Source organism: Pezoporus wallicus, unplaced genomic scaffold (assembly GCF_028554395.1).
Source record: "Pezoporus wallicus isolate ANWC-B61680 ecotype Strahan unplaced genomic scaffold, APGP_CSIRO_Pwel_v1 scaffold_11491, whole genome shotgun sequence".
In the NCBI taxonomy this organism is placed as follows: domain Eukaryota; kingdom Metazoa; phylum Chordata; class Aves; order Psittaciformes; family Psittacidae; genus Pezoporus; species Pezoporus wallicus.
The window spans coordinates 7,080,113-7,104,554 of record NW_026642649.1 but is presented as its reverse complement, the minus strand read 5'-3'; the positions used below and the strand labels follow the sequence as shown (position 1 = coordinate 7,104,554).

Here is a 24,442-nt window from a genome sequence, read left to right as displayed (position 1 = left end):
GCAGATGTACAACTTACCTTTTGCATAGCAGTTGGGATTTACTGAATGGTTTGCAAATCTAATTTTGTTGCCCTTGCGTGTTGCATCAACCACAAAATCTAGGGAGGGAAGAAACAAATGACATCTACACATTTGTGCTTAATATCTAGAGTGCTAGGATATTAGCAGCTGGAAAAGGTAACTGTTCAGTTACCCACGCGGGAGAGCTGGCACATCATCCTACAACAGCTGTATTGTTCTGCAAGACACATGCTATTCCTGCTGCCCAACACTGTGCTTTCCATTTATCTCCCGCCACGGTGGCACTACCTGAGTTTCTCATTTGAAGCTCCTCTACTTTATTCCACAAGGACAAGCTCCACACATATGCTAAGTCAACATTGACATAAAGCAGCTTTTTTTCCTGCTTTCAAGTATGTCCCATGATTTCACACTTAGCACAGTCGGTATTTGTCTCTTCAGGTGGCAGTAGCCACATGCCATGTATCTGTGTGGCTTTTATCCTCCCAACATAACTGCTTATTTAATTAACAGTAAAATTATCTTTGACAATGCCCAAGCAAGCCTTTTAAATTCTTTAGGCTACTTAATGCTTGCACATAGTTTTACTTCATTAAATTCTAATTCTACTCCTCTTGTGTAATAGGTTCCATCACTACTACTTAGTGCTGTAGCGATGTTTCCTAACATGTAGGAAAAAAAGAAGAGCACTAGCTGTGAGTATTAGGGATCCACACACTGCTAGGAAAAGATGGGGAGAAGAACAAAAAACTTCTCCATGTTACCCTGCAAAAGAACAGGGCTGACGAAAATGGTGACTGTGCGTATTTGATCTATGCTGCAAGGGGTGTGACTAGCACATACATACCATTATTCAAGTTAAACAGAAAGCTGCACATGTACTTGTCATATACTTTTCCTCTTCTGTCTGCCTCATCCTGAGAAATAATCTGAAAGAAATAGTACTTGTCAAAGAGACCACCTCTTCCCTTCGGTAGGCATAGCAGCTTAAGGTCAAAAACCCCAGACATTCCAAAAGGTTTTTATTCTTTGCAACTGAAAATATTCTTAAACATGAAGTACTGTTTTCAGCAAGCACCCTGCACTCACCACTCAACAATGGCTTGCTCTTAGCATGAATAAGCTCTTTCAGAGCAGAAGGAGAGTAAGAGTTGCTTCTCATCTCAAAATCAAAACTGCGAATCCAATTTGGGGGTTTATTACTACAGCATGTGATTTAATGAAAATGCCTGCTGGATTTTAGTACTATACTAAGTGATTTTGCACAGAATTCCAGGCGTGTCTGAACTAAAGTTACATCCAAGACAAAAATGACATTCCAGCCTCTCATTCTCACAAGAACCTATGCCAATTTTTTGGTGACATTCCAATGTTAAACTCCCAGCTCCAGCAGTAACTGTATATGGAGTCAGCCACATCTCTCTCTAATACCAAGTCAAGAGACAATCTCTTGGTCCCCAGCCAACACACAACTCACCAATTAAACTCATACATAACCAGTGATCTCTGTTCTTACCTCACCACAGTATTCAGAGATGAATTCATTCTTCTGTACAGGATCTTTGATGAAAATTCCCCAGCCTGCCACATCTGAAGGTGCCAATAGCAAGTGCTGTGGGAGAGAAAACCAACAAATTTAGACGTGTCTGGTTTTTGTCTGGGCTTTTTGTTGTGGGCTTTGGTTTGAAGTATATCCCTTTATGAAGTATATGCTGGGGAAGAGAAAACAAATACAAATTCTTCTCATTATCAAACACACACTAAAATTGCAGCTTGTGGATCAGAAATTGTATGTGAAAGAAAAGCCAAGTGAAGTACCCGAAAACTAGTAAAAAGTTTAACCTTGAAATGTAGGTGGTTTATATATAAACACATACACTAAAGACTTTGAACTAGAAATGTCTGCAGACAGGAGCCTGCTACTGGCAAATTCAGTATTGGACTGAACTAGTTTGTGAGAAGATGTTCCTCAGGTTCCAATAAACCTTGGTTGGTTTATTTAACAGAGGTGAACGGGCTTTTGAGATCTCTCTGGTAGCCTGTATACAAGTTTGTGCATTACAATCCACAAGTGAAAAAAGAAATAGTATCTATGTCTGAGCTGAAACTCCTTACGCTGATCCAAGGAAAGACTGATGAGCTATCATTTTAGAACAGCAGCCTATGTGCAAGCTGCAAGCAAAGCCTGAATGTGTAAGAGGAGATACTCTCTTGCACAGTTACACAAACAGCTGACTGACACATGATGAAATGTACAGTAGAGCTTAACAGCAGCACATGAACGAGCTAACATCAGTGACAGCTACCTCCTTTTTCGTTTCCCTTTTCCTATTATCATGAAGAAATGGAAGAAATCCCATTGTCTGGCATGAAAATATAAAGCCACCTCAAACCCAAAGCAATAGGCAGGTAACTATACAGCTATGTACCTTTTTGGATCCTCTCTGAATGCTGCAGTTCTTGCAAGAAACATTTTTGCTGTCCCAGTGGTCGGCTGCTCCACATGTTAAACAGAGGTCAGGATCACATTCGCGTACAGCTAGGTAACATGGACACTGCTTAGTGTTGCATTGTGCTTTACAGCGACATCCAGGAAACCTATTTTGGCCTAAAAAAGAATAAATAGAAAACAAAAAGGGCAAGTATGAAAAAATGACATTGTAAAATTAAGAGAGTGCAGATTGAACAGGGTGCCCAGAGAAGTGGTGAATGCTCCATCCCTGGCAGTGTTCAAGGCCAAGTTGAACAGAGCCTTGGGTGACACGGTCTAGTGTGAGGTGTCCCTGCCCATGGCAGGGGGTTGGAACTGGATGATCTTAAGGTCCTTTCCAACCCAAACCAGTCTGGGATGCTATGATTATAACATATCTGAATATTAAATGAAAACACCCAATAGCCAATGGTACAGGACATTCAGAAGTACTGCAAATACTTTCCTTTCCCGATTTTACTTTAGTCTTCCTCAGTTTTAAGTCCAAAGTCTTATTTCTGCCTTCATGCAAATGGCTTTGTGCAAACAAAGTCCATGGTACAGACAGACTTCTAGCACAGAGTTAGATGTTTGAGACAGTGAGAGAAATTTATAGACAGTTTTTAAATGCTTTACTTACATTCTGAGCTGCACTGACAAAACTTCTCACAGAAGTTTTGGGCAATTACACATGGGCATGAGCTATCACAAGGCTGACGGGGATGATCACATGGCTGATAGTTGTAAACATGATTCGATGACCCATCTGAATAAAAATAGCAACATTTTGTAAAGTTGAAAGGTGCAAACAAACCACAGGCAGTTCCCTTCACTCTTGAAAGCAGAAATCCCCTTTTAGTCCTTTAACTAAGAAAACCCCCAAAATTACCAAAAGAATCCCAAGGCTACAATGAGTAGTGTCAAAAACCCAAACGCCACCAAACCAGAACTGCAACATCAGTTAGGTGTTTGTCACCATTGGCTGCCTGCTTCCTGGTGCACTTTATTCTGCCCATGACTCAGCTGCTTCAAGTGCTCAGAGCCCTGCTTACTGTGGAAAACTGAAAACAAAACTACAATGGTACAATTTCCAGTGTTCTGGAGTAACACTGATATTCAGCAAAGTGAATTGGGTCAAATACCCAAAGTAATTTTTACTCCGGAGCAACAGCTGACTTTCAAACAGATACACTGGCAGAACAATATCTGGTCATTATACCACTGTGCTTTCCTAAGTCAGTCTTCCAGTAGAGACAATGCTAGCATCTTACAGGCAAGAAGAGACTACCAGGGACAACTCTAGAGCTTTACCTGTAGAGCAGCTAGGAGAATTTGGTGCTATATATTTGCTGTTAATATTCCTGAGCTAGTGTTGGGTTTGCATGTGTGCTTAAGAATGCTCTAGTTGGCAACCAGCAACCAAAAAGCAGACACAAACTGATCGATTGCTGATGTTGCTGTAAGTCCCAACATCTCACCATGATTTTTTCAGATAACTATTTCTGAAATAAACTGGTTTGAAAACCCCCAAATGCTGCTTTTCACTGTAGCTGCTATTGTTAATACTTCAGTGAGAAGTACAGACAGAAGTTCGTACTGGAAAGACTGTAAATTCAGCTTCCTTCCCTTTTGATTGAATTCTACAGAGCTTTTCCAAGCCGTACCTTTTGTCCCTGCAATATCTGTTACGAGAGCTTACTTTTTTTTTATACCCCCTATAATCCATAGCTCCCCATGTAACATATAAAATGGCTTCAAAACCCAACCCAACCCCCCAAAAACCACAAAACCAAAAAGCAACAATAGGATCTTAAAAGTTCAGGACATAAATTGAATAGAAAGATGCTAACCCTTTTTCAGCTGTATCTTTCTGCAATGAGCAGCCCACAACCTGCAAAAACACAAAACACAAGAAGGTTGACAGGAACTCCTCCTGCAATGGGCTGGGAAAGGTAGCTGTGTCTTGCACCCCACTTGACTTAAAATGGGAAAGTTTCTGGCCACAGGAACATCTGCACAAGTCACAAGTGGTTGCAGCAGATCCTCCCTGTCCCAGTCGCCTGGTGCTGACAAGATCAAGGCTTGGCAGGCTGCTCCCTCCCCCTCCCCACACCATTCCTCTAGTCTCAGGACTATACAGATGAGCAGCCACCACCCAGCCCAGGATAGAGAGATGCTTCAATTCAGATAGCCTTGAAGGAAAACCAGTAAAGAGGAGGCTGCTGGAGCTGCTTCTAGCAGGTAAAAGCAGCAGCAAAAGGAAGGACATGGAATCGCAGATATGCAAGGATGTGTTTAAATAGGGGAATGAAGGCCTGTCAGATGCTTCCTTCACAGGACTTGGCCCCAGCACCACCCTGGTTGTCTCCTGTAGATCACAGCCAAGGGTTATGCTTCATTTGCTGAGCAATAAGTATATGACTGCAGGAGATCACGTCTGTGGCACAGCCACACGCAACACTTCTGGTTGGACACACTTTTCCCCAGTTTGTTCTCACTGGTCAATACAGTGCTAAGCCTTTTCCCTTCTACTTCAAACTGTATGCCTTTCTCTTGCATCCTTACAGTTTTCCTTCAGTGCCCTCTTTCTCTGTTAGCTCAGCCACGCTCTCTCCCTTTGCAAGAAGTGGTGGTTTTGTTGGGTGGTGGTGGTTTTCGTTGGGTTCCCCTTCCCTCAAGAATAACATGCTTTTGGTTATCATAATGTAACTCATTATACTTTAAAGTTCTTGCAAGGTACAATTACCTCTTTCATTTTGTATGCATTTCAGACTGCAAAGTCTTTGGGCAGGAAATGTCTACTATTCCATGAATAGCCCTGTCAGACACAACCGAGCAAAAAGACCTGACTGGACCTTAGGTACCAAAAGGGAAACCAAGCTTAAATATGGAGAAATCAATGGGTTTAGGTTTTCTTCAATTCTAGGCATTTTAGTTAGCACTTGAATTTCAGTGAACAAACAATCAATGTTTATACTTCTTGGGCTTTCTTACTATGCCCTATAGCAACTCTCTCATAGTCTCATGGGAGAACCCTCATTCCCTGGCCACATAATACACAGCTAGCTGCACCTAGAAACCTCATTTTCTATGCACATTAACTTCACAGTCCAAAATACTCAACACATGTACCCAGAAATCCCCAGCACAGAGCATTTAGAAAGCTATTCTGCCTTTCAGTGAATGCAACACTCTGAAAAAGTATCTCCTGCTGTAAGTACTTAAATAGGATGTTATAGCTGCTACTTCTTCCATAAAAACAAGATATCAATTTCTACTTGGGCTCCCCCACCACACACAACAGCTTTAGGTAAACAAGATTCTCTATGCAGTTGCCTTTTCAAAGCTCTACTGTTAGACTTAAAGCTAAGTGCTTGACAGCCAGCTTTCTTATAAGCCTTGGAAGGCACTCATACAAGTTAGAAACCCACAGAGGCAGACTTGTCCAAGTAACTGAGGTTGAGGGGAAGCAACAAACCCAAAGACTATCAGCATTACAGAGCACTGCAATAAATAGATGATATCCCTACTAAGAGTGACTCACTTGAGAAAAAAAGGCTACCAACATACTTAGAGTTTCGAGCTGATGACTCTTGCTAAGATGACAGTTCCCATACAATTGAAAGAAGTGGTGCAATTTTGACTTGAATTACTCTAATGCACATCAAACTACTTTTCCTTTTTGTCTGTCTGGTATTTGGATTATGTACCTTATACTGTATTTTAACAGTTCTTTCATAGAAGCTTGTCTGTCAGCCCAAGATAATAAGGACCTCCTAGCATACCAAACCCTTAAAAGCTTTCTGTCTCTAGACTTCTTAAAACACCATTTAATTAGAAATCAGTATGATTTTTTTCCTTTGGTAAACACTATCTTAATACTTCAAGCATAAAATGCCACTAGCTGACTCGTGGCCACCTGAGACTTTTTGGTTTCCACGGAAAACTATAGGCTTTATGGACAAGATCATGTGAATATAACAAAGATTGCCACCATCAAAGCATTAACCCTAACATCTCATAACGGATAGAAAATCAAATACAACAGTCACAACGGCAAAGGCATCCTTTGTCGCCCATTCTTTGGGCGACATGGTCTAGGGTGAAGCATCCCTGCCCATGGAACTAGACTATATTAAGGTCCTTTCCAACCCTAACTATTCTATGATTCTACCAGCATGGCTGCTCTTGTAAGAGATGGGTGTCACAGAAAGAAGAGAACCTAGCAAGGAAGAAGCTGCAGAAGTACAGTGTAAGCATGAATTGTGGGGAATGACAAAAGACAGCATGAAGCAAGCTGCTAACATTGACCAATTCAACAGGAGGTTTGCTTAGCACAAACAAATAGTACATCCATTGACTAGTAGCTTTCAAAAACTGCCAGGAAGCACTGCAAGTTCCCCCAGCTGGCGCACAAGCTGAAGCCTGAATGAGTACCATACTAGAAGTGGACTACTTCAGCTATCTGCCCTGTAATCTGCTACCTCAACCAGAAACAAAATGCAAGATCGGGTCCCATGCACAAGGAAGTAAAAGAAAGGGAAAGACAAAATGGACAAAGCTCTCGTGACTTGAAGCACTGTAAAAAACAAGGCAGCAAATTGGAAACTCAGTGGCAGATCTCCAAGCAAGCAGGTGGATATGTACATCTGGTTCCTGACATCTGCAGAACAGCCACCTTAGAAAACAAGTGTTTCCAGAAGCATTATGACAGAAGCTGTCAAAAATATTGTTCCTCTGTGCTAACAATCAGTGTTTTTAGGAGGCACTGCTATAAGCTAATCAGGCAGTAGGAATGCATTCTTTGGAAGAAATAACAATAGCATTTCTTTCTCTGCACACGGATACTCTGCTACCAGAAACAGCACTGAAAACTCAAAATACGTGACCAATGATGTCAACGTATGTTAGTTAATTCTGTGCAGTGTTTGATTTTCTGGCAGCACTCAAACACTTCTTTTCAGCCTCCCAAATCATCTTATCCAAAGACTCTTCACCACTCTAAGACTTGGCCTTCCAACCAGGTGGCATAGAGAATATCTGTGCCAATGCCTCAACTGCATGTGCTGCCCGATAACAGTGAGAATTTAAGTATCTATTAAAGGGCACCCTGAACTCTAAGGAAGAGCTATGTAACATATTGAAACTTACGCAGTGCACAGCAGCCCAGCAGAAGGTGGAGGAAAACCAGAAAATGGGAAAAAAGAAATCCTGTCAAATAAATTTGACTAAGTAAACGAAGAATAGGGGATGAGGGAGGGGAGGAAAACAAAAAACAATCGAGAAGCAGCATTACATGGCCCTACAATCAACAACAGATCCTTACTAACCCAGAGGAAGGACTGCTGATTTATTAAAGCAAATATAACTCAGCTTCCAGCAATGGAAAAAAACCACATACACATAATAGAATGACCATTACTCTTTCTTGGTTCAGATTTTTCTATTGGCTTCTATATGAAGTACTTGGTCCTCCAGTAAAGCAGAGTTTTTACAAAGTGCCAGGTCCAATGCATGGGATGTGCTCTGACACTTACTGGCTCTGCAGAAAACAAGTGTCTTCTCTCATTAATTGGCCTTATTGTGGCTATCTAACAAAATGGACACTGGAAGGGGGAAAAGAATATCTTTTACTACCCGAGAGGGCTGTGGCCTTGCCAACTAGTTGCTCAGTATGCCTATACAGGCACCAAGATCAGATGGAAAGAAAATTTGCTATCAAATCAGTTACAAGAGGCCATTAAAAGCAGCTTTCTTACTCTAGGAGTAAGTAAAGTCAACTAAAAGAAACTTAAGAAACAGAGAAAGACTTCCAGATGGTTTTCCCAATTGCTAGTTGTGTGCCACCTTTATAGTGCTCAGATTACAGTAGTATGCAGATGGGCTAAATGATTTTCCTTTGTCAAAGACTACTGCACACAGAAGAACAGAGACAACTGGATTGCCACATAGTCTGGAAAATCAACGGATTTATCTCCTTCCTTCAATGAGATTTAAAAGAATTGTCACTTCAAAAACTAAACAGCTAGCATAAAAGTTTTTATACTGTTAACTAATAACAAAACACCACCAAGAAATCCCACGTAATGGTATCTGGTTTCACTTATTTGGGGAAAAATCCTAAACAACATACCCCCTAAAAGTCTCAAAACTTCAAAACAGTGTCAACACAGTAACCATACAATCTATTTCATCTTAAAATACATTTGAGCCTTTTAGTAGCTCTTTTCAAATAGATGTAGTGGCACCATTTTGATAGCAAACTCTGTCAATCTGAAAGAAAACTAATTCCCAAAGTTGCACTATGGCTAATATAACTCCAAATTTAAACAGCCAAGCCCACCAAATGCCCATAAACTTGAAAACTATGCCAACAGCATTAAATAGATAGCTTTTGGTATGAATAAGATCTCTTCCAGATGCTCACTGAATCTTTTCCTAACTTGCATCAGTTGCCTCCCCGCTACAAAGCGGAAACACGCTACTCCACGTCAACAGTATCTCTGAGCCAGTAGCAGGGATTTACCTAAGCCTGGAAATACTAAATATACTTAGGCAAGCTAAGAGATAAGAACTGGAAGAAGAACTGGAACAACAAACTTGGGGGAAATAAGGGAAGTTAAAAGGAGAAATAGGAGACTTTATGGAAAAAAAATTGTACTTATTGCTCACAGAAAGAAATGTTCTTGCCAATTTTCAGTCAGCTTTTTATCTCCTATGTTTTTATCCCCAGGAATAAAACTACTCAACGTAGAGTTGCATTTTACAAACCTCAGGATTCTCAAAGAAAAAATGGCTTTCACTGACAGACAGCAGCCACTGAGTTCACGATTTCAACAGAAATTGTTTCAGATGGTCTTTGTGGCTCAAGCAAAAGGCCTGGTTTTGTTCTTCATTGCAGCTTCACTTCGAATAACTTGTTAACCTGGTCCTTTAAAGTTCTAGTTGATTACAAAACTGAGGTGCTACCAAGGAAAAGTATCTCTTAAAAGAAAAAGGCAATCCTCTAGTTTGCTAAAACGCTTTTGCTTACTGACCATCTGAATCATAATGAAAGACGCTTCACCATAAAAACCCCATAAGCTTTAATTTAGGAAATACCATATAATCGTTATTGAATCCCGTTATAACGATTCTAAAACACATGATTTATTGCTGCAAACAAAATTATACCACAATATCCTGAATGTTATAACAAGCTGTGTAGAGGATTTCCAATTTAACTTGGTTCGACTACTTGCAGCAATACACCTAGAAGAACCTGGCTGTAAAAGAGGTTAAAAAAGAAGGGAGACGGTAAGAGAAGTGGAAGGTTACACTTGCCAATGCAGTAAGACTTTTGTCTGAAACCAAAACACCACTTTGCTCTAATGCTGCAAATTTTGGTTTTGGAAGCAAAAGGTGAAGAATTGCATGACTTTTTCCTCCAAAATACTTTCGGTTCTGATCCCCTGTATCTCAAATTTATTGTTATGCTAAGGTTATTTAGTAACAGATTTACCTGTGTTTCCTTTTCTTCTTTCTGGGAGGAGTATCAACATCTTCAGCAGGGACTGGAGCAATAATACTAGATTCCTTTACTCTAAACTCATACACCTAACAAGAGATACCATAATACATCCACGATAAATCTCTCACTGGTAGAAAGTTGCTCATTTTCCAAGTTAGTATGATTTCCTCCAACCAACAACTTACAGATTATATCCAGTCATAGTCTCTTTTCAAGACATTTAAAGTTGATTGTCATTTAACAACAGAGTCTAATTTAAGCCTCCTGTAAATTTAATTTTAAAATAGTTTTAAAACTAACTTTTATCTACTTGTGGCATGAATTCTGGATCATAGCATTCTTGGGAAAACCAAGAAAATTCATTAATTTTCTCTTTTAGTAATCAATACTAGTATTTCTGTACTTCAGTTTTAAAAGTAAAGTGCTATCATCCTTAGTAAGTAGCTTCTCTTCTTACCTGCCTGCACGTTTTGGTCCCAATCAATCTGGCAATTGCACAGAAGTTGTCATAGTAGGTGCCAATAAGAACTCTAAACATTGAGGCTTCTGCACCACTCCATTCCACGTTCTCTGGAGGCTCAATATTTGGCTTCATCTTTATTGGTGTTTGACACCTAGAATTTGCTTCTGTAATAAATGAGAGTACGGGTCAATGGAAGGCTGTGTTCCAAAAATTTTATATCGCCTTTAAAAATGTCTAATAATTAATTGTCCTTAAATATATCCCAGGTTTCTGTTGTTTTTTCCTATTCAAGTGCCACAACAACACAGCACTTTCCACGTGCCCCTTCAAGAAGTTAAAAATTAGGTAACAGTAGCTACTGAAATCACATGATCTCACCTCTATATATAAATTGAGACAATCTAGAAATTTTCTTAGTCTTCTCTTTTATTAAGCTCATGTTATTAGTGTCTTTTGAGTCAGATCCATATATTCCAAACACATGGTTTCTAGGATCACTGGGCTCAACTCGTTTTTGATTCTCTTAAGCACTGCAGCAAACTGAATAAAGAAGCCTTGACTAGCCTTACCAGAGGAACTAGATGTTTCATCTTTCTTTTCTTCTTCTTCTTTATCATTATTTTCTCCTCCAGTTTCTGTTCCAGCTTCTCTATCGCTATCTGTGTCTTTAGATTCCAACACATTTATTGTTGGTGTACTAGGTCTGCTGGTGTTGTTTGGAAGTCTTCCCCTCCGGCGGCCACCGGGGCGCTTCGGTGGTGTCTTTATGCGCTCAGCGGTCAAGGCAGCTGCAAACTCCTTTGCACCTTCCTAAACACAAAACATTACCATTTTCAGTAAAAGAATTATCATAGAATCACAGAATGGTTTGGGTTGGAAAGGACCTTAAGATCATCCAGTTCCATCCACCTGCCATGGGCAGGGACACCTCACACTAGACCATGTCATCCAAGGCTCTGTCCAGCATGGTCTTGAACACTGCCAGGGATGGGGCAGCCACAGCTTCTCTGAGCACCCTGTGCCAGTGCCTCACCACCCTCACAGTAAAGAACTTCTTCCTTATATCTAACCTCAACTACCCTGTTTCAGTTTGAACCCATCACCCCTTGCCCTATTCCTACAGTCTCTGGTGAAGAGTCCCTCTCCAGCATCCTTGTAGGCCCCCTTCAGATACCAGAAAGCTGCTGAGGCCTAAAACCTCATAGCAAAAACTGTTTTCAGCTATGTCAGGGATTGAGGGAGATCACATTCTACTTGCATAGTATGTAACTTTGCATTATTCTACAAATTAATCACATACACACAAATGCCAGTTAAATGTTCTCTAACCATTAACATAAATACTTCTGATGCCATAATGAAAACAACCCCAACCCTACATTTACAAAGCATTTATGTCAGCATTAGAGTTCCACTTTCATTTTGACTGCCAAGTGAAAAACAATTCAATAGTAAAGATCTGTTTTTCTAGATGACAAAAAAAATAAGAGAATTTGCCGCAGAGAATACCCTTCAAAATACAAGAACTCTCCCTTGCACATGGCACTTAAACAATATGCATTTCTGCATTTTTAAAAATGCAGTCACTGGTAATTTGTTTTCAGGTGGAAAAGGGTCTGACAATTCATAGTCAATTTCTAGATTGGAAAATTAGGTGGTTTCTAAAAAAAATTAGGAGAAGTATGAGAGATTTGAAATTTTATTATTAAGGATTTCACCTTATTAACTTCTATCCTGTTGTTTCTTAAGAGCACAAATACTGGATAGAATATGCCTTCAGCAAACTAAAACACCTTTATCATTTTGAGTTGTAATTTTACATACGAGAGAGCTAAAAGTCTGCAAGACCCAGACCTTTGACTAAATTGGACACAATAGCAGCCACACATTATTAGGAAGCAAATCTTTCTTCCTTACAATTATCTTAGGCTACATCTAATAGAGCTGAAATTATTGCTACTTAGACTTTCATTTGATGATTGCAAGTTACCTCTTTTCTTACGCACAAGCTGAAGATAACATACTTGACTGCAAGTGGCACACAAGTACATGCACTAGCATAGACTCAGCATGTCCTTACACTAAGTGTAGCTTGCTAGCACTAGCACTTAGTGAATTCTAATATACGAAATTATCTTACCAGATGTTGATAACAATGCGGTCCACAAGGCTTATTATCTAATGCTGTTTCTGTATTCTTTCGTTTATAAGTATTAGGAGTTGCATGGAATGCTGTTGAATCAAAACATCACATTTGTAAGTTTTAATATGAAAATACATTCAATACCTAACCTCAAACAGTACCAAAAATACAAGGTTTGCCAAGACTTTACTAAAAATAGAATAAAAATTATAAGAAATGGAAAAAACCTATAAAATAAACCCATTTGACTTACCACTTAAATACAGAGACAGCGCATGGTTAAATTTTGCTTATGCCTGTTTACATCAGTGAACGCAATCATTCCATTTGTTTCATGTATCAAGGAAGACTTGCTATGTCTCTCTTCCCAACAAGCAGAACAGACTTTACTTCCATTACCATGTTAAACAGAATTATTCAGGGCTTCCCCTATTAATGCATGGTCCTTTTTCAACCAGTAAGATTAAGGTGTGCAATTTCTATCTTGACAAAAAATCCAACCCCACACACTTTGGAAAGGCAATGGACCTGCTTTTCATTTCTGTTAAGAGAGAAGGACACATAAGCATTTTACTCTAGTAGTGTATCAGCATTACAAATAAGCTGACAGGTGGTAAGAGTTCAGTTCCCATATCCCAGCTGCAGGGTAAGTTAGCATTGCAAAGCACTGTGGATCAGAACAACCACAGTTATGCCTGCAACTTGCAGAGAAGTGTCTGCTCATGTATCTGAGGGACTAAATAGCTCTGTATCAGTTGCAGAACAATGACTTGGAATAGAGCAGAACTGGGCATGAGCACTTTTATAACAGGATGAGAGAGTTTCCTACCCATTCCCTTTGCCAGAGCTCATCTCTACCAGCTCTCTCCCCATGCAATCTCTGCCTCCCCGCAGAATGTTTTCAGAGAGATTGACTTTCCCAGTTCTGCAGGAAGTCTTGGTAACTCCTCTGTATCCCTTACTTAACTGAAGTCTGGAAAACCTGCAGCTAGATTCTCACCAGAATTCATATTCATGGCTGCAGATTTTACCAGGAGCTTTTCGAAATACCATCGTCAGTTCTCTGCAATTCTCTTTTTAACAAGAATTCCTCCATGCTCAAGCCTGCATTTTTTTGGTTTTATATATATTAAATGCATGTATATAAATATACATATGTATGTGTAAAGAAATACTCCCCCCCAACCCAGTGTGTTAAATAGTGTCATACACAACTGCAAGGAACAAAAATAGAGACCATACTCAAGCTAATAAAATAAGAAAGACTACTCAGTGCAAGCTGCTTGTTTTCTAATGCTCCATGAGGACCTACAAAAGACACCCATCTGAAAACACTATTTCCCAGCACTGTAAAAGCACTTCTGACAGTTTCACCACAGTTGCAGACAGGCAGCTGTAACCCACAGTTTTTCAACACTCAGTGAATAAAAAGTGTTAATGTTTAATCAGAAAGAATGTTACCCTGTTACCCATATTAATCCATAAGGGCTGTTCCATACCAATATCACACATATTGTTCCTCTTCAATAAGCCACCACCATAGACTTTCCTACTCATCTTGCTGGATTGTACACAAGGCTTCTCTTTGCAAGTCCACTATGCTTTCAAGACTGAACTTTCCAAATGCAGTTCCTTCCCTTTTAAAGAAGGTGGGCAGATCTCACATGTTTTCACAGGCAAAGTTTATAAAGCAAATCTCATTGCAGTGATCTGGCTTTCACACAGCTCCACAAGCACTTGTTGGCACCAGTGGGGAAGGTGACCAACGGTGACGAATACTTCATAAGAGAGCTTCTCTAATGAAACCACTCCATCTTGGAACCATCACTTCATACTCCCCTCCCATAAGGTGGGGAAAGGTGTACTGGAAATCAAATCATAAATTCTATAATGTAATGCCTGTATTAATTAAACAGTATAAAAGTATCACTGATAATATTGCATCACTTTCTCCAGAGAAATACACTACACTCTGTGAATCTGGAATCACAAAAAAGTTTCAATTTACCATATATGGACATACAGATATGTAAAAATTATTTGCAAGCAAGTATAGGAATATAATTTATGCATATTGTTGCTACTCTTTCTTCCCCCACATTCCAGCTTTTACGTGATATGTCACTCCTCATGCATTTCAATATGCTCATGCATTTTGTAGGTAAAATATGCTAAATAACAAAGAAAGCTTGCAATTTAATGCAAAGATATTCCACCTTTTTCCAGCTTTTAAGAAAAAAATGAGATGATGGGAGCCCCTCCACTCTAACGTGCCAGGGGAAAACACCCACACATTTCAACACTGCACCTTTAGACCTGCACAATATACTGTTTAGTTCATTCAGGGCTTTACACTCTCTTCAACCGCAAGGAAAATCATTTTGCAACGAGGCAAGAGAACAGGAAGAGATTTGCAAGCCATGACCCACATCAGACTGCTGCAATGTGCAGAAATCAAACCTATTCTTTTCACGTGTATTTTGCAGATGCAAAGGTTTCTCTCAGGAGTTCATTTGTGCTAGGTCCTAAAATGAGTGTTTAAAAAAAACTGTTTTCCTTTAGACAATGAAGAAACGTTTAGTTTGTAACACAGTGAAACAAATCAATGTTTGACTTTTTAAATCAGCAAGACCTCAAAAATACACTATCTCATACACTTAATATTAAAATATATCTTGTATTCCACTACATCAAAAAAGAACAACATAGTCTAAGTACTGACAGCTACAGCCGGAATCTACCTTCCTGTTGTGAGATATTTTCTGGGAGGCTTCTTAGAATGAAAGGACCCAGAACTCTTTGTAAAGCTGCACTACGAGTCTTGCAAATATCAGTAGGTTTTGTTAGTTTGGTGGGGGGGTTTTAAAATCAAAGACTACTTTGCAGACTTTCCTAAATAACTGAACTCCATATTTCTTCAATAACTTCCTTAAGAAAGTCATTCTAAAACTGCTTCACTAAGCATGTTTTCTGTCTTCGAGAGTTATTACCTGTCTCATTCCCAACGGGGTCAATTCTGGTATTTTTCATAACGTGAAAGTACACAGGCAAGAGCTTAGCCTGAAATGTACATTTGCTTCACAGTCAAGCTATTTGGGAAATTCTCCCTACCTGATATTTTTCCTTCTTCTAAATTCTTTGTTAGTCCAGACATTTAGGCATAATTCCTTGCTGCCAGCAAATGAAGTCGGTACACAAGTTTTTTCAGTAATGTCATCACCTGCACATAAAGGGATTGCCAGGTCGTCAAGGGGACTTGACACGTTAAAAGTCTAATGATAACTTTTCCAATATTTAACCCAAATGCTCTAGAACAAAGATTGGAAACTCCATACAATAAGGCTAGTAACAAAAACGGCGTCTAAGAGGGGGGGCAATTATAGAAATCAAACCCAGACCTAATAGAATTCCTGGGTTGGTTTTGGTTTTTTAATTCTCTGCCTTCTCCAGAGAAATCTAGCTTTCAAAGTACAAATCTGATCACTACAGCCCACCACATTCCCAAAGTAATTCATCAAAAAGAGCATCTGCAGAAGCCAGGACATCACCCTTTAGCTCTTGGTGATTGGAAGAAGAAGAACATAGGAACAACTGATTAGGGTGCTAGTAGAAATGTTACGCACTTTTTAAGGAAGCTAAATATTGAAGTTGTTACAGAGACACCGAAAACTGCTGATGAAGCCTTCCAATCACCAGAGCAGGCTTTTTTTGATGGTTACTTATTCCCAGCAAAGCATCTGATGGATTTGACCAACAGCCTTAAGTTTTCACAGCAAGCAAAGAGGTCTTACAACTGGCACTCTCAGTTTTTAACAGAAAGATCCCTAGCTCTAGACAGACACACAGACAGACAGACACACAAAGACAGGAAGCAATTCTCTCCCTTTGTTGTTACAAAAAGAAAAAGCAGAAGGAAGCAATGGGTCCAAAGCAGTGATCAGGCACTGTAGTGGTGGGATTTGGGTAAGTCTCCAGGGAATGGTGACTGAAGCATCAGTTTTCTACATTCAGTGTCCAGGCAGGAGGCAACATAGTGACTGTGTAAATCAAGCGCCAGGAGATGTCTTTGCAATGATCAAGTATCACATACATTTTTATCAGTGACAATGCAAGTGCTGCATAAGCTGTCATGAAGAGCATTATCATAACCAGTAGTTTCATACTGACACAAAGGTACACCTTGAATGCTTCCACAGTGGAAATGTTATTCTTCCTTCTTTCTGCTATGACCCTGAAAACCTGAAGAGATATCTTAAGGTTTAGGCCTTTTTAAGTACGAGGCATGGTTTAAAATGAAGCCTTGGACACACACCCCTTGGAAAGAATACTAACCTAAGGGACTTATCAAAAAATCACCAGCAACAAGAACTTAGGCAGTCTTTTAGCATAAACACTTTGTCTTCAATCTGAAGATTATGAACACAGAACTGAAAGGACGCTGCTAGTGGGAGAACTGAGGTCCTTCAGCACATCAGTGACATGACTCTGGACTTAGTTATTGGCTGAATCTGGCAATGTCTACCAAAATGAACAACACTATGAACCTGTCCTTCACAGCACTAGAACAAAAGAAGTCTCAGAGTTGGGGCCTCGAAACTGTGGACTCAAATCTGTAATACCAGGCTCCAGAGTAGTAGGCATGAAAAAGTGGTCTGTGGATACTTTCAGTTCTACTTCCAAAAATCTGCAAAAATTACTATGAAAGGCAAATATACATAAACTATGGAAGTAATCAAATATATGTGTACTTTAGAGAAGCCCGTATCTCCACTGGAAAACCCATACAAGTTTATGAGATTAATGAGAAAAATGGCCTAAAACCACCACTGCAGCAGTACTTAAGTCTTGTGTGCTACTAGAAGTTTGTTCTCGCTATGTCTGGACAATGCTCTCTGAAGGACTTAAAAACCAAAATCCTTTTAAAGTCATCAAACTAGACTGGCATTCAGTCACACTGCTAGACTACTGAGAGTGTCAAGAATATCTGTCAAGCCAGATGAATGGATCTGCCAAGAGGCAGCATACAGCTTCACTTCCCTGTCCTATTGACCAAGGCTACACACAGCATTTCTTAGATTGAATCATCCAGGCAACTAAGGTACTTCAAAACCTCCAGCTTCACAGAACTCACTGTGTTGAAGCTGGCTGGACAAGGCAGCAGCTATACCTCCAGAAGCTTATTGTTCTTAAACTTCAATCAGAAGTAAGAGCATTTTCTTTGCATTTCAAGCAAGGCCTGCTTGCAAGGAGAAAATGAAACTTAACAGGCCTAACTCCAAAATCCACAAATACTAAAGAAACTAGGAACAGGAAAAGCTTCCCTCCACCCCACCTGCTGCAAATAATTCCAGTTCCTCCTCAAACTGAAAGGCAACTAAGGGATACCAAAAACCAGCACTGTGGAGAGCCTTCAGTGTGAAGTACAAATACAGGCATGTGTGCTAGATGAGGAGCTGCTAACAACACAGAGATTTCCAAACAAACACACATGCACACTCACAGTGGAACATGCAAATGAACAGTTGAGTTCAGTCAAAAGAGAAAATTAAGTTGGAAGAGAGGGCATCACAGTATTTAACTACAAGTCAAACCACTTCATATTTGACTGTTAGGTTCCCCTTTAGATTTGACCCCATTCTCAGAGAAAGAATTGTCTCAAGTAGTACTTCAGAAGTTTTTATTCTTCACACTTTGCAAATCTTAACATCATTGCTAACCCTCTTGTTAAATCCTTCCCCCAAAAGAATGGGACAACACAAGAGTAATTCAATGAAAAGGATATCACAATTTCTAAATTCAACTGTCTGAAACAATTCTTCTTCAAATCACCATGTACAAGTAAAGTGGCTAGAAAATAACCCCAGAGAATACAAGATAAAACTGTCCATGCCTATTCAGTCTCCCTGCTGGAAAATTAAAGAAGTCTGATGAATAACCAGGTATTTTTATGGAGAAATATAATTTATTCTCCATGCACAAACAGGAAATGGTAGAAAACTATGTAGTTTTCTTGAGGACTAAAAGAGAAGCAATGTTACAGGTTGGTCCAAGCTCTAAGTCTATACAAACTGCTAAGTGCAAAAAGGGCAACAAACCACTCCAAGCAGCTGCATTTAGTTTTTTGAGGTCTAGTTTTCACTGCTAAATTACGTCAACATGAACAAGTTGTTTTCATAAACTTTAGTGGTAGTATTACAATTTTTTCCTTCTTTCCTTCCTTCTGTATTGCATCTTATGGTACTTTTAAGTTTCCCAACCTGCAAAAGTTAAGAGCTATACAAGTGCACTATAACTGTACTTACGGTGCAAGAAGCAATCATATTTAAAACAGCGTCTACAGAAGAGGGTGTGAAAAGAGTGCAGGCTTTGCTCCCTCTGAACAGATTTAGCATTTGGTCCATCTATGTTTGGTGTGCATTCAGGAGGAAGTGCTCCAGGAAGCTGCTGCTCAGTAAGTTCTTTGTACCTTGAAAGAAAGGAAGAAATTGTATTTATTCAGTATAATGAAAAAGAAGTAATTTTTGATTCCAGTACCACTCTGCGTTTTCAGTGGCAAATTAGAAGAAATTTAAGAAGTATGTCCCAGCTAGAAAGGTCAATCTGTCAGTGACGTGACAAGTTACTAATTTTACATTCATTAACATAAATATAAAATTGGCTAGAAAAGAATGCATTCGCTTCCTGGACCACCATTTCCTCATATATATTACTCATTAACTCCAAAAAGACAACTTTTCTCTTCTTTTAAGAAAAGCTTTTATTTTACCACTTCAAAAAAATATATTATGAAACACATGCAAGCACCCACTTTTCAACAGTTTGAAAGCAAGGCTAAGAAACACTTCTGTGTCGTTAGACTTGGTGGGAACAGCCAATTCCAGTCAAGTATCACTTGTGAAGTTGCACAATGGCCACAGAAACTAGCTGCAAGAGGGGCCATTCCTAATCAAAGCTGTTAGCTGATTTTTAATGAAGTCCATTAAATATTGGTTAATTTAATTCCAATTAATCAGTATTTAATGAAGTCAAGGAATCTTTTGTTTCATAAAGCAGCACAGCAACATATCTTAAGAAATACTTTCTTACTTCTCCTTCAATTCTTCTGCTGTACCCTTGTCTGGAAACATTGAGGAAATGGCTTCAAATATCTTGTCAGAAGGAAATCTCCGAGGTGGGTGGCTTTCTTTCTCTGTCAAAGAAGCAAACAAATTTGGAAAACAGAAAGGTTATATTTCTGCTCCTTTGCTACCTCTAGGAGGTGTTCAGAGAAAGGGGAACTTCGCCAAAATCCTAATAAAAAACAAAAAAGAAGCAAAAGGTTTTTATTTCTAAATGACCCACAAGTTAAACTACATTAAGTGATCTTTCCTGCTGAAAGAACTCTTTACTAGTAAAATTTGGAGAAATCATTATTTCACCAGCAGATGGAGATGGCAATTCAGAACTCTGCCTACTTCAGAATAATGATACTGCACTTTCTGAGGAGTACCAAAGCATTTATTAGGTGGATACTCAACTCATTTTTGGTGCATTTGGCAGTCTCAATATGCAGATAAACAAAAAGTAGCAAAAGCACCTTTCATAGTATTCTCTGTACAGCTCTTGAACTAAATGACAAGGAAATGATGAAGAAAATAGTGCTACTTTAGACCTGAACACTATCAAGTAGAAGGTTTGAATAAATTTATTGAGTGATTAAAAAACAGTGTTTTTTGGTTTTAATTTGTAAAGTCTGCAGACAGACATACCCATCCTGTTACCTTCCCGATCTTTTTGCTTGTCATCTCTTTCATCAGGATTGTCATCTCCATCATCATCATCTTCATCATCACTATATTGACCAAGTGCATTGACCAGCTCAACAAATATTTCATCATTGATAAATCCACATTCTGAAATTCAGCAAAATTGGGAGTGAACAAAAAAGCACAAGGTGTATATGAAGTATTTTTAGTCCTCCCTACACTTGAATTCAATTATGTATATTGAAAACGCTGTAATTGATGAAAAACGATTTTGTGGGGTTTCCCCTCTTTGTTTCAGCGTATGAACTGAGAAGAGTTAAAAATACTCAGTATTTATTTCTTAGACTGACAGCTGGGAAGGGGAGAAGGAAACATGTTGAAATTTCTCTGTTCCCAACTCCCTGTGCTTCAGTAAGCATAAAGAAATATCTTCTTTCTAGCTAGACTGTTTCAGAGATGTTGTGCCAGAAACCCAGTTCCAACACGGCTGGGTTAAGGCAGCCTGGAAATATATGGAACAGTCTATGAAGCTATACTTGGATAGCTAGGGAATCCCCAAAGATATTTTTGGTTGGTAGTTCCATTGCATTCAGTTCCCCACTACACACCCCCTGGCAAGGTGATAAATACAGTTAAATACAAAAAATTCAAGAGAAAACTGAAAGACATAATGCTGCATGTCTGCTTATTAGCTTATATTCTGCTGTGAAATTCAGAGGGCAGCAGAGATAGACAATAAGGCATTTCTGCAGAGAGAAAAATCATAGTTAGTGTTGACAGACCATTGTTATTTCCAAAAAATAACCGGGAACTATGAGGGAAATGCAGTGCTTATCACCATCCTTTTGAACCCGGATTGGGGTTGGATGTCAAACTATAACTAATAGTTTTATTCCTATGTAGACAATGAAAACAAGCAGGTACTTAATTTGGAAGTTTTAAACAGAACTTTTAATATACATGCACAGGTTAGTATACATTTCTTTCCCAAAAGTGCAATTACAGAGCTAATTTACAGTTCTGACTCCTGCCTGGGAACACCTTTGGATTAGATACCCACAGCATTTGCATTCAATGACAGTCACACAAGAATAGTAGTTATTGGGAGACTAAGAAAAAAGTCTTTCTACTTTCAATACATAGTTTTGAAGGATCCATAAGAACAGTAATTGCCATCATTAACATGGGACTCAAAGGCAGTGAAACAAAATCAATTGTAAAGCTAGACTCAATAATAAATCAATAGTAGAAGACATTTACTAGTCATGTCACCATTTTGACATAACCAGTTCTGACAGGGATGTCAGCAATCAGTAAATCTGTAAAAATATCCAAAGGCAAAACCCCATGAAACATTTCATGTTCCTCATAAAATTTAAAGGCAGCAGCTGTCCTGAGGACATTAACAAGACTGCTACAGGACTGAGTAGTATTTATTATTGAACCTCAGGCTTAACCTTCGTGAGTGGCACACCGTATACTCAAAACTGCAGTTCTCTCAGTCACTCCAGCATTAATAGGAATATAATTAATTTTAAGAAACAATGCCACATTTAGGGAGGAGGAAAGTGGTGGGCAATGTTTCTGTGAAGGAGGAAACGGCAGTCAGAGAAACCTTTACAACTGTTAAATTCAGGTTTGTATAAGCTAGTTCTGAGCAGGCACATAGAGCAAGTGAAAGGTTGCTACTTCACTTAGACTTTAGCAAACTAACAGGCAAATAAAATCACATGTACTCCAGCTCCCACACAGAAGAGGTAAACAACACCTAGGAATATATACATATATATAGTGTACCAACAGAAAGACAACTTTGCTCTATAAACTGACTTATAGAAAAGAAGGTTTTGAAAGGAGGTTTTTAAATAGCTGGTAATTTCCCTAAAGGAATAAAAAAAAAAAACAAAACCAAAACCCACAAAAGATTATTCTATTAAATCACATTTGCAAATATCACTATTAGAGTTTTGCATACTGCTCCTGCCACTTTCTGCTAGGCAGGATACACAGAGAGAAATTACACTATTATATTCTAAAGCTCTGAGCACAAAATTGAAGACCAAGAACTTCTCCAAGTTGCATCTAGGCATTATGATCACAAAATGGTTTGGGCTGGAAAGGACCTTAAGGCTCATCCAGTTCCAACCCCCTGCCATGCGCAGGGACACCTTCCACTGGACCATATTGCTCTAAGCCCCGTCTAACCTGGCCTTGAGCACTGCCAGGGACAATGAACCACTGTATAGTTTATGGGGAAAAGTTGAAGAGTTTAATTTCCCTGTAGTGCTACTATACCACTTCACAGCCTTATAAAAATGCAAAACTATTTATTTAAATAAGGAAGTCTTATATCCAATGTTTATGCAACATAGGGATTCTAGAGATACTACTGTAATAATCAAGCATCAGGCCTTAACAAGCAACACCAACAACAGTTATTTATGTAGGAAGAAGTGATAAGTATACCTGAGTGTTTGGGCTCACCTCTGTCTCCATGCACTTTCCCATCATAGTTCTTGATCAGTTCTTCAATAAAGGTACCATCCTGGTCAAGCACTTCATCTCCCATATACGGAATGTTATGTAAAACAGTTTCATCCTCTACCTAGTAATAACAGAATCAAACCATTTTAAATTGCATTTTCAATTGAGCATTTCTGCGTTGCTATTTTCACAGTTAACTAACTGGCTTCACTGCTTTAGCATATTTACCATTAAGTAGATAAATAAAACAAGACCTTCATCTTTGTTCAGCAATTTTACATACTAGTGGTGACTAGCTCCAGATACTGAAACTAGTACCTAACATGCAGGTTAGCCGGGTGTTTCCACAAAGCTTCTGCTACTGAACCACACTAAGCTACTTAGCTTTGGGAAGCCTGCATATGATAAGTTCATTCTCCCTGCCCTGGTTCTCTTCCACAGTAATGTGCAATGGAAACCTCCCCTTCATTGCTTTGCCAGAGATAAGAAAAATATGATACAAAAAGGCTCTAAATTCAAGTTGTCTAAACAGCAAGCATAAAAACATGCCTCACAATTTAATCTGAACTCCACTGTCACTTTTTTTTTGTGACTGTATACAGACTAAAAGAATTAATACTCCCATGTTTTATCATTAGAATTTATGGACCTCAATTCTCAGTTGTACCCTCCAATACTGCAGAACCCCCTTCTATTGTTAAGAAAATAAATGTAAATGTTCCTGCTGATCATGATTCTGCAGTAGTGCAAACTATCCAGACATTGATGAAATAAAAGCAAGTAGAAAAACGTGTGGAGGAACTCTGTACATATGCTGATAAAACAGGTTATTTAAATCACTTTGCTATTATCATAATAACCTGTCAGCAAAGGTGATCATATATAAAATGCTGTGACAAAGATTTGTAATAAGCTAAGCTTTTCAAACAAGTCAAATGCCTACATGAGAAATCTAACATTATGGCTTCTACACACAGTGAAGCTAATCAGAAGAAAAGGCTATACTCAGTTGCTATGCAAGAATGACCATTATTGTGGGGAGCCTATTTCAGGATTAAGTTCTCTTTATTCCATAAGAATTACTGTTCTGCTGCAGGTTGATTGCATAAACACATGCATTTTGCCCAGAAAACATTTCTCATTACACTAATTGTATGCTTTTAAATACATCTACATTTGTTAACTGCCACAAAGAACTGGTCAGATGAATTCAATAAACTTAGGGTGCTTGTTACAGCAAGGTTTTAGACATTATTCAGTTCACTGAGAACTGAATTTGCCATCTAAGTTACTTGGTTTTGTTATTGTATTGAGGGCCCTATTTCTAATTATTACTGCCTATTACCAATACAGAAAAGAAGGAGCTTAACTGGCAACAGATTTTTGCTGGTTTATTTCCTCCATACATTTCTCCTCCCAGAACTTTATAAACTTACCATAAAATTCTGTTGAAGGGGAGACCAAGAATACATTATAGGCACAGAAGCAACAGCATTGAGAGTCTTCAATGGGATGACTTGTTTTGGAAAATCTATATCGCTGGTAACAGAGCACTGAAAAATAAAAAAGAGGGTGAAGTTACACTTACATAGCAACAACAGAAACT

At 38.9% G+C, this 24,442-nt stretch overlaps 2 protein-coding genes across 6 annotated transcripts in view; one reads left to right on the top strand and one right to left on the bottom strand.

Moving 5' to 3' along the window:
- CUL1 (cullin 1) overlaps positions 1–24,442 on the top strand; it is a 304,698-nt gene that overhangs the window by 53,988 nt on the left and 226,268 nt on the right. The window lies entirely within an intron of this gene.
- EZH2 (enhancer of zeste 2 polycomb repressive complex 2 subunit) overlaps positions 1–24,442 on the bottom strand; it is a 50,589-nt gene that overhangs the window by 1,212 nt on the left and 24,935 nt on the right. For 2 of the 5 annotated variants that reach the window (XM_057431544.1, XM_057431541.1), the window contains exons 4-18: positions 24,273–24,389; positions 22,819–22,957; positions 20,356–20,499; positions 19,694–19,796; positions 18,910–19,073; positions 12,605–12,696; positions 11,034–11,274; positions 10,459–10,628; positions 9,993–10,087; positions 4,342–4,382; positions 3,132–3,257; positions 2,451–2,629; positions 1,538–1,633; positions 869–950; positions 18–98 (exon numbers count right to left, since the gene is read on the bottom strand). In XM_057431544.1, the coding sequence (XP_057287527.1) occupies positions 18–98; positions 869–950; positions 1,538–1,633; positions 2,451–2,629; positions 3,132–3,257; positions 4,342–4,382; positions 9,993–10,087; positions 10,459–10,628; positions 11,034–11,274; positions 12,605–12,696; positions 18,910–19,073; positions 19,694–19,796; positions 20,356–20,499; positions 22,819–22,957; positions 24,273–24,389 (1,870 nt within the window). The remainder of the gene's footprint in view (positions 1–17; positions 99–868; positions 951–1,537; positions 1,634–2,450; positions 2,630–3,131; positions 3,258–4,341; positions 4,383–9,992; positions 10,088–10,458; positions 10,629–11,033; positions 11,275–12,604; positions 12,697–18,909; positions 19,074–19,693; positions 19,797–20,355; positions 20,500–22,818; positions 22,958–24,272; positions 24,390–24,442) is intronic. The other 3 variants (XM_057431545.1, XM_057431543.1, XM_057431542.1) reach the window with 2 other exon arrangements.